The sequence below is a fragment of the Engraulis encrasicolus genome, chromosome 21 (assembly GCF_034702125.1).
Source record: "Engraulis encrasicolus isolate BLACKSEA-1 chromosome 21, IST_EnEncr_1.0, whole genome shotgun sequence".
NCBI classification, from domain to species: Eukaryota; Metazoa; Chordata; class Actinopteri; order Clupeiformes; family Engraulidae; genus Engraulis; species Engraulis encrasicolus.
Genome location: NC_085877.1, coordinates 9,856,121 through 9,866,998, shown reverse-complemented (window position 1 = coordinate 9,866,998; position 10,878 = coordinate 9,856,121). Strand labels below are relative to the sequence as shown.

At 44.1% G+C, this 10,878-nt stretch overlaps 2 protein-coding genes across 2 annotated transcripts; both read left to right on the top strand.

Moving 5' to 3' along the window:
* Window positions 1–5,500: 5,500 nt before the first annotated feature.
* LOC134438060 (homeobox protein HMX1-like) lies at window positions 5,501–7,042 on the top strand. The gene is made up of 2 exons (XM_063187647.1): window positions 5,501–5,909; window positions 6,205–7,042. Exons 1-2 carry the CDS (start codon window positions 5,669–5,671, stop codon window positions 6,855–6,857), a joined length of 894 nt encoding a protein of 297 aa, XP_063043717.1. The 5' UTR covers window positions 5,501–5,668; the 3' UTR covers window positions 6,858–7,042.
* Window positions 7,043–8,087: 1,045 nt separating this feature from the next.
* LOC134438059 (homeobox protein HMX3-A-like) lies at window positions 8,088–9,058 on the top strand. The gene is made up of 2 exons (XM_063187646.1): window positions 8,088–8,331; window positions 8,466–9,058. Exons 1-2 carry the CDS (start codon window positions 8,088–8,090, stop codon window positions 9,056–9,058), a joined length of 837 nt encoding a protein of 278 aa, XP_063043716.1.
* The last annotated feature ends 1,820 nt before the right edge of the window (window positions 9,059–10,878 follow it).

Here is a 10,878-nt window from a genome sequence, read left to right as displayed (position 1 = left end):
CAAAGTAGGCTATTATAACACCACTTCATAGTGTAGGGGTTCCCAACCTTTTTCTTCAGGGACCCATGTTTTTACTATTGTAAGCTTTGGTGACCCAACCGTGCGAGCACCTGCACGAGAGAGTCACAAGATGCCCTCTGTTTCCTGCGAAAACTCAGTTTAGTTATTTTATTCCTCAATTCTTCTTTGGTCAAATATAGAATAAATGTTTAATGTAACTTCCATTTTGTTGCTTCTATGCATATATTAGTTAAATGCTTTGTCATTTAATCAACATGGGCTATATATATTCAAAATTAAACCCCTTAAAATCAAGAGGGCTCCGCGACCCTCAGTGGATCGTTGGCGACCCATAAGTTGGGTCCCGACCCATAGGTTGGGAACCACTAGTGTAGGCTATAGGTCATTATTGTAAATACTAGCTGGAGCACTCAAAGCGCTTTACACGTATGCCTCATATTCCCATTCAGTGGCTGCCACGCAAGGCACCACCCTGTCACCAGCAGCATGGGGTCAGGTGGAGCGAGACTTGCACCCACGTCCATCAAGTTGATAATCAGGCACCAACCAACTGAGCCACCGCCAGCCCTGTTACCAGAAACGTTATTTTCCCCCTCTCAGATGACTTTGTCCTGGGCTTGGTCAAGGGTGTCATCAACCGTGGATGCAGACGAAGCAAAGCGAGGAAAAGAAACCTCAATGCATGGCCAAAGGCTCTAGTTGGATCGGCACACACACACACACACACACACACACACACACACACACACACACACACACACACACACACACACACACACACACACACACACACACACACACACACACGGCTGCAACCCTGACTGACTGCATGGATGTCTAGACCAATGGATTTCAAAGTGAGGGCCGTGGACCCCTGGGGGGCCGTGAGGGGGTGCTAGGGGGTCCGTCGCAAATGGAAGAAAAAAAGATTAACAAAACAAAATAAAAAAAAATACTTATTGCCATGCACAAAAAAGAGACACTATTTCCATTAGTTAAGGCAGTCATGGGTAAGCGGTTAGGGCGTCAGGCTTGTAGCTCAAAGGTTGCCGGTCCGTCTCCCAACCCGCTAGGTTGTTGGGGGGAGTGATTAACCAGTGCTCTCCCCATCGTCCTCCATGACTGAGGTACCCTATGGTACCGTGCCTGTTCCCTTTCAGGTGAACTTTCCGCTATATGGGGGGGGCGGGGGGGGGGGGGGGGGGGAGGTTGTCATGGTAAAGTTTGAAAGCCTGGTCTAGACCAGTGTTTCTCAACCTTTTTTAAGGCGAGGCACCCTTTCAATTCATGAAAAATTTCAAGGCACCCCAAACCAACAAGCCGTAACATGGCATTGCATCCAATACCACACAAGCTTAGAAAAGTAACACATTTGGAAACGTCACACGACCTATGTTCGAAGTTACAGCTAGCTGAAATGACCTATATTTACTTTATTTTGCGTAAATGGCAGATGAAAGATTCCACTGACTAGCATTAACTTATCAGTTTAGACAAATATGCATTATATTACATAATTGTAGTTATCAGCCACGTTTCCGTGGCACCCCTGAAGGGGGCCCGTGGCACCCCAGGGTGCCCCGGCACCCCTGTTGAGAAACACTGGTCTAGACCATGGGGAAATACACCAGCCCTCGCTACAGTGTCACAGACAGAGGCCTGTCTGCGGGGCCAGCGCTAGGCATAGGCAGACAAAGAGGTTGTCTCTTCTTGGCACCAGTAATGCCAGAAAGACCCGCAGAATTACACAGTTCAGGCTACAGGTAAGTAAAACATAAAACTTTACACTAACTATGATCCTTCATGGGCACTCAATACAGTATACATTCAGTAGGTACTAGATCAGCTCGATCAGATGATTGATGTTACGTTTACAGATGGCAATTCCGCAATGTATAGGAAAGGGGATGTTTGACTAGGGCACCAAATTGGCTAAAACCGGCCCTGCCTGCTGGCCTGATATACGCAGGAGCAGCAGTAGTAATCAACTGAAACGCAATGGCATCGGCATGGAGGGAGAAAACTGCGGATGAACACTATAATAGGGAGAGGAGGTTTACAAGAAGAAGAAGAAGAAGAAGAAGAAGAAGAAGAAGAAGAAGAAGAAGAAGAAGAAGAAGAAGAAGAAGAAAGGCCTCCCTTATAGTGATCTATTCCCCACGTATGCATTAATCATTACTTCCTGAATGGCACACACACACACACACACACACACACACACACACACACACACACACACACACACACACACACACACACACACACACACACACACACACACACACACTAAGGAGTGTGTTTGTGATGTGGTTCTGTTGCCATAAATCCAGATGGCAATGAAAGAGAGTTCAAGGTCTTGGACAGTGCAGACTAATATTTGAATTCATAACTTTTGTGCATTCTTATTCCTTTCTGTTCTTACAAAAAAAAGTACAACATGCTATGTTTATCCTTGGCTAAATAGGTAGAAATTGGGGATTTCCCACCGACAGAGACTGACAGATATTTGATATCTCCGAATATGATAGGTTATACAGAGTTATTATTAAAAACACATGAACGGACGATGACACGATGATTCTAATCTTGCAAGACTGGCTACTCGCATTGCGTAATGACGCCTCGTTTTCACAGTTCGCTCGACTAATTTTGGGTTTCCGTTTTGAGTGTCGGAATTTCTCTTGTTTTAAAACAAAAATGAGAAGAGTGATTTTTCATGCAACCCGAACCTAGACTTAAAATGGCCTACCGCTGTTTATAATCTCTATTTTTGTGTTGCGCACGGGACAGCAGGCCCAGCCACGTTGTGGGGATATAATTACCGGCTGGAGTCGGATAGTCTGAGAAGAAGTGCTGAAGCGTTAATGTCCTTCTCTCTCTCTCTCTCTCTCTCTCTCTCTCTCTCTCTCTCTCTCTCTCTCTCTCTCTCTCTCTCTCTCTCTCTCTCTCTCTCTCTCTCTCTCTCTCTCTCTCTCTCTCTTTCTCTGCTAGCGCGTTTTACTGGACACTGAGGTGCAGTGCGTACGCTCTCCAAATGTAATCGATGTCGCGCTTTAATCATCATCGTTAAATTTCCACCAGAATCAATATGGGCCAAAAAAAATGAACATTTTGGAGCACAATGATAGCTACAAGTGACTTATTCATTTAAAAGTGTCCATCATCAACCATCAAACAAGTGATCATCGACCATCAAACAAGAACTGTAGCCTACGTGGGCCTAATTGCGGACAGTGTGTGGCTCCAGCGACAACAATCCACCAACAAAACAATTCTACTCCAATCCACACCATTGAAATTTGAACAAAATGAAGTAGTTTTCAAGGACGGTGGGCTTTCAACCAGTTTCAGGTTTTTGGGAGAGTTTCCTTTTCAATATCTCAATGTAAAATAAACCCCTGGATATTTCGAATGATCTTCCGTTAAGGTATTGGGGAAAAAAACTAAGCCTGTCTATTTCGATCCACATCATAAACAAAGAACTTAATAAAGGTGAATGTTTTGTGGTTGGATGGGCTTCGAGGTAACACGCTGTAATACGCTGCAATGAATAGTTATATAAAGTGTCATTGCCATTCTGGTAACAGCAAATTATAACGCCGTGACTTAACGGGTTAAAGTTTCGCTTATCAGAAATTAGAGTGAACAGACTTAGCAGCTACCAATTTAATTAACTGCCCTTGGTGCCGCTGGGGAAAGCCTCTTTACCTCCTGCGTGACTGCGTCGATGTCCACGGTAAACATTGTTGCCACATAAAGCAGCTTATTGGGGCTATTTAGTGCTAGTGGGGATACAAAGAATAAACACAGGCCACCGATATGATCATTGGTAATGATTGTTGGGACAAAAGCATCACCATTGCGATGTAATAGCCTGATAAAATAGGTATTTGTATTATTAATATTATTATTATTAGCACCTAGTAGTAGTAGGCTAGTAGGCCATAGTAGCACTAGTAGTAGGCCTAGGCCCAGTAGTAGTAGTAGGCTAGTTGCTGTTGTATTGTTGTATAATAATAATAATAATAATAATAATAATAATAATAATAATAATAATAATAATAATAATAATAATAATAATATAACATATAGGATATAATATGTAATTATATCCTAAATAGTAGTGATGTGCAAAAGTAAAGAACATGGGCCTAAATAGCACAGCATGGGAGAACAATAGAACAATAATGTACAGTATTGAAGATTGTGAAGTGGGCGCAAGAAATGAGAGCACTTTTGTCGGTAGCTTACTTAATTGAGTGACCACCACCACCACTAGGCCTACTACCCCAGCATTTTCCCACCGAAAACAACAGCAACAATACGAATAAGCCAAAACTGTTATTACTGTAGGGACTATTACTTTTACATCCTTATAAGGCTATTACACTGCAAGGGTGTGGTTATGTGGTTATCACCTGGATTTATGGCCTTTCTCCAGAAGTGCATTTTTCCAACTAACTGATTGATAATAGGCCTATAATAATAATCATTATAATTATTATAATTGTAATAATAATATTGGTGTATCGTTATTTTATTCGTTTTATTATTATTACATTATTATTTTGTTTGCAACGTCTTAATTTATAATCAACAGCAGCAACATCGGTAGGGCATGGGTCTACTACGGTTTCTACTTCTAATACTACTACTAATAATAACAATAATAATAATAATAATAACAACAAAAACAACAACAATAGCCCTACTAATACTAATAATCGTCATCATCATCATCATCATCATCATCATCATATTAGCGTAGCCTATTGGCTTTTTAGTATGGTGAATTAAATGATATGACAATGTTTCTTGTACAGCCTAACTCATACAGGAGTCTACACGAGCATATAACTTGTGGCAGTTGCCTATTAAAACATTGATAGCCTAAACATAAACAGAGCTTACCAGGTTTAACAGGCTGTCAGTTTAAAACCCAATTTCAACTTCTTGGGCATGCGTAAAAATAGCCTTACGCACGTAGACTAGCTCATTCATAAATTCCATTTGGCCTATTTAGCCTACAATTTAGACTACATTGCGTTTACAGTTTACGACACACGCCAAGGCAGCGTCGCATTGGCCAGATAGGCCTACAGGCTGCGTTTGTACACACAGAAGAGGTCGTTTACTACGTGTAGCACGAGCTCGGAGCCAATAGGAGGCGGTGTAGCTCGCGCTTAGCTCTCCTTTGGAATGCCAGCAGCGCTGATGGAGACAGGGTGAGTTTCATCTCTATTTTGATTTGTCGTCTAATCGACCCAAATAACGGACCACGCTGCCCGAACTACTGCTAGCCCTCAAGGCAGCCCCTCGCCAAACTAGCCAACGAGATATTCCTCCCCACGTTCACAAGAGTTGTTATTCTCATACATCCCGTTCGTTCAGAGGGTACCTTGGCGGAGGACTTCGAGTTGCCTCATCCCTGCCTGTCTGTCGTCTGCTCCGTTGAGGGAGGTTATGGACATTGTCGCTGCACGCGCAATCGCGAGACACTGTTACGGTCGATGGGAGGAAGGGGCTCCGTCATTCACAGACGAATGTCTTGAGCAGAACAGTGGTGCTGGATAGACACTGTGCGACGGCAGTGGCACGTAGCCTACAGCAGGTCCGTACAACACAGGGAAAGGAACGCGGGAATATTATGCCAGAGAAAGTGCGCGGCGAGGCGCCCGCCAGAGTCTCGTCGTTCCTCATTGAGGACTTGCTGCGCTCGAGCAAGCGGGAAGAACGACAGGCAGCAGAGCACGAGAGCGGCAGAGAGTTCTACAGAGACCAGGCGCGCGCCGGTTTGTGTTCCCGTGTTCAAGTTCAAGAACAAGTGCGAAACCCAACTGAACTGTGTGGATTCCCAAGCCATGGCGACTTCACTCTCTTCACACACGGTAGGCTCTGTGGAAATGTTTGAATGGGTACTGCCAGCATCTCGTGGCAAGATGGTTAATATATAGGCTAACCAGATATGATAATACACCGGGCTTTATGATGGTTGGATAATAATGCTCTATGCTCTGTGAGAAAACACATTTATTTATTTATTTATCTATGTATGTATGTATTTATTTATTTCATTTTTGTGTTCCAAATTGTTGACCTGCGCATTCTGAATGTTAAGCCAGTAGGCCTAAAATATTTTGCATCACGAATGCTAACGGGGTTTTGTGTCAATGTTTACCTCAGGTTGGGCGCGTTACACTGAAATGTCTAGAGAAGCGAGTCACCTCCAGAGCACAGACCACCAGGGCTCGCCGTCCCCTCTGTCTCAGGGAACAGGGGGTCACGAGGAAGCCGAGGGGTTAGACGCCGAGAGCTTAGTCGACGACGACGACGACGACCTTAACTGCCCCAGCCTCGACCGGGCAGATGGCGAGACGACTGGAGAACAGCTGACCACCCGTAAAAAGAAAACTCGCACCGTGTTCAGTCGCAGCCAGGTTTACCAGCTCGAGTCCACGTTCGACATGAAGCGTTATCTCAGCAGCGGCGAGCGCGCGGGACTCGCGGCCTCTCTGCAGCTAACGGAAACTCAGGTGAAAATTTGGTTTCAGAACCGTCGCAACAAGTGGAAAAGACAGATAGCCGCTGACATGGAGGCTTCTGCGAGCACCCTGTGCTACTCCGGCCAGAGAGTAGTAAGGGTGCCCATCCTTTATCATGAACACCCGGCGACGGCTGCTGCTGTGGCCGCCGCTGCCTTCAACATGGGGTCTTCCACACAAGCATCACCGTCGTCTTTGGTAGGGTTTCCCGGTACTTTGAACTACTGCCTGCCCTCACTCACACCTCCTCCTCCCTTTTCGTTTCTCAGGTCACAGATGACAGGTTTGGTGTGACGCCATGCCATCTAACCAAGGCGGGCACACACACTGTCTTAAACATATTTTGAAATAAATAGACAATCGACAGACGGGCAATGGCTCATTGACTGTGAAATTAAATAGGCTTATTTTATTTTGTGGACTGTTTTAATGACACAATGTTGAGCCTATTGTGCTTTATATTCTCACCTTCTATTTAAAATATTTTATACACTGTTTTTATTCTACCTGGTGAATAAAAAATCAAAACAATTGGTGCTGTTTATGTATTGTTTGTTTTTGATCTCTCTCTCTCTCTCTCTCTCTCTCTCTCTCTCTCTCTCTCTCTCTCTCTCTCTCTCTCTCTCTCTCTCTCTCTCTCACACACACACACACACACACACACACACACACACACACACACACACACACATTGGGGAAGTGAATTTGTCATCAAAATAGGCCGATTTCACCTGTAATTAGAACATTAGATGCGTCTGATCATCAATGGTTTATTATGCCTGTTAGGCCTACAAACAACTGAATTAAATTAATTCAGTACACATATCTGAACAGCTGACGAGCGTAAAGACCAATTAAAATAGTATAAAATAGAGAGCATTAATCACTGTTACAACATGTCATGTCATATTTTATCCACTGCAGAAGTAGCCTAACAAAATAAAGACAAAAATGTCACGTCTACAGTTGACCTTAATTCTGTCAGTTGAATCACAATCCAACCAAGCTCAAACATTGACATTTACAAAAGCCAGGATATTTTTAAAAATGGACATTAATCAAGGCAATTTTGCCTAGTGTATTTCACCTAGTGTATAACCCTAACGTCTTCATTCATATTAATGCGCCTTATAGGCTAGGCCTATATATAAAAAAACTAATAATAATAAAAAATAAACCATAATTTTCTGTATGGCACCCCCATATACGCACGACGCACGACCATTACTCATATCTCCAGCCATACACCAGCGCCAACACGCCCCTTCCCCCCACTCCACTGTAAAAAAGGTGATTCCCGCCCTCAAATCCTACATGGCGTCATCCTCTACCCTCCATCTCTCCAATCAAAATGCGCATTCGGCGCCGTGTTCTTCCGGTCCAGTGCCCAAACCGCTCGTCAAGCGCTGCAGACGCCCATGAGCATGGAGCAATGTTGTTAGGAAGCGAGGCGAGAGCTGCCCTCCTAGTCCTCCGACCCACTCGGCTAGACCAGACCGCTAGGCGGCACGTTAGCGGGGGAACATGAGCAAGGCAGTCAGCCAGGGGAGACCCAGCGCTCCGCTAAAGTTCACCATCGACAGCATCCTGAACCTGAAGCGAAGCGACAGCGGTAAGGATGCTCAGCAGCAGAGACAGCAGCAGGAGGAGGAAAGGTGCAGGGGATCACCGCTACCACAGCCGGACAGGAGAGGAGATGTGTGGAGATCCCCAGACATCCGATTTCACTCCCCGACATCGGACTCAGACAGCAGGATACACGAGCCAGGTGAGTGCACTCCGCATTTAATTCAGCATCTCCATCCACAAATTACACCCAAATTTAGCTGAAATACAAGTACCAGAGCCACTCGGATAAAGAATATACACACACACCTTAATATTATCGAACATGCCCCACAGGCTCGAGGGATGTGGGGTTCTGCGGGAAACTGCACCGCGCGCTCCCCGTGGACAGAGATGACAGCTCGGACGTGGAAGTGAGCGACGCCTGCCCCGCCACCGAGAGTCTCAGCGTCAGCAGCGAGGATAACAACAACACCAACGACAGCCACTCGGACCCGCTGAATAAATGCAAGAAGCCCAAAGCGCTGGCCAAAAAGAAAACGCGCACCATCTTCTCCAAGCGCCAGATCTTCCAGTTGGAGTCTACCTTCGACATGAAGCGCTACCTAAGCAGCGCTGAGCGCGCCTGTCTCGCCAGCTCTTTACAGCTCACCGAGACACAAGTCAAAATTTGGTTCCAGAATCGCAGGAATAAACTCAAGCGGCAGCTGTCCACGGACTACGAAGGCACAGCACCAACGGACCTGTTCTCGGACGCGGGAAAGGCGGTGCAGTTGCCCGCTGCGCTGTACAAAGAGAACAACATCAGCAACCTCCTAGGTGGATGTGTATTGCCCGTTCCGTTGCCGCTCATGTACGGGAATAGCTCGCCTTATCTGTATTTCTCCAGTGCCAGCAAGTACCTGGGTCTGTTTGAAGGAGACGTATAACACATGGTCCCCAAAGAGAGGACTTAAAAAAGAGAAACTAAAAGCGTTAAAAGCAAAAACTTACAGAAAGGACAAGAACGTGTGCCAGCTCTTCTTCTACATGACTTGGATAGTGGTAATCAATCATATTTTTTAAGGTGACATTTATGCTCCGGATTTATGGTAACTTGGATACGTATGGCCTAATGAGGAAAGCAGCGTCATTGTGTCTTTCTTTTTTTAAATGATTGATAGTAACAATCGAGTTCATTTTTATTTTATTTTATAAATAGGATATCATATGATCTCTCTTGTCACTGTTTTGAAGACGCACGAGCCACGATATGTAGTATATTTGTTATTAGTTTTTTTGTTTGTTTTTTTATAAAGAAAAAACACCTATGCAAATTGTTAATTGTTTTTTGAAAAACACTTCATAGAAAATGGTAAATAATCAATGAATTGGAGGAGGTAATTATGATCATCATCATGATCATAATAATAATAATTATTATTATTACTATTATACAGCTTGTTTTATAAGTAATTTTCAACATGGAGGTTCAACAACCAAAGTTTAATGCAAGCATTTAGGCACTGATTTAAACGTCTTTGCAGATGATAGTAATATTTCAATGAATGTACAAAATGTGTTTTTTTAATCTGATGCATGTTTTATATTCTATCTTTTTACCTGTATTCACATATGAGAGCAAGCCAGGGGGTTGGTGACTTCCTTACCACCTTTTTCAATTCTCACCACAAATGTTCTTCCTCTTACCTCAGCATTTTTTTCTTTTGTTCTCTCCTTCCTCCATGTTCTTTCTTTATTTCCACAACTCTTTCTCTTTCATTATCGTGCACTTTACCCAGCTGGTGTGTTTTGTACTATGCTACCCATTGCTCCCTTCTCTACCTGATGGCATTACTGAGATACAAACAGTATGGAGACATATCTGGTGTTGACACACATGATAAGTGATTAATACTCTAATAAAAAGGACAAGAAGAAAACGCAACCCTACAGTATTTGGAGTTGAGATCTGATGTTTGTTCTCGTGTAGGGAAATGGCCGGTAGCGGTTCACCAAAATTGGGGGGCCGAGGTTGGCCCAGTGTGTTTTTAGGGGGGCACATTTAATGGAGAAAAAAAACAGGTGCAATATTCTAATTTATATATTGTATTTTATATTTCGATATTTTTGTAAAATATAATATTGACCATTGACTGCGTAGTACAGGGGCCGCAACAGGGGCCGGGAGCAATTCTACATGGGCTGTGGTCCCCCCTATCCCCCCCTTCTATACCACCAATGGGAATGGCAATGGATGACATTGTTATTTTGTGCTGAAGGAAATGCTCAAGCTTCAGCATTACACTGTAGGCCAGGGGTTGGCAATTAGCGGCCCGGAGGCCAAATCTGGCCCAACAGCAATTAATTTCGCGAGATGCAGCAGATAGCAGTGCAAAGCAGTGAGTGCAGTCAAATAGCCTTATTGAGAAAAAGACAAGGTTCCATGCTTCTTTGTTTGTCCTCATTTGGAATCAAGTTTTGGTTCCATGGCTTGGCTCAATGACATTTTGCATTGATATCTAGCAATCTTCAGCTAATGAAACATGTTAAAATGATCAATTGACAACAGGAAATTTTATACATTGGTTACGGCTTGCTAAGGCAGGTCGCCATTTTCATGAGAGAGACACGCCAGGACTTTTTAACCAGTAGAAAACCGGCCCGGCCATGGCCGGCCCGCAATGCCCCTGTCACAAAAAAATCGTCGTCCCGCGTCCAAACCTAATTGCCTACCCCTGCTGTAGGCCTTTATCAAAATAGGAACAGA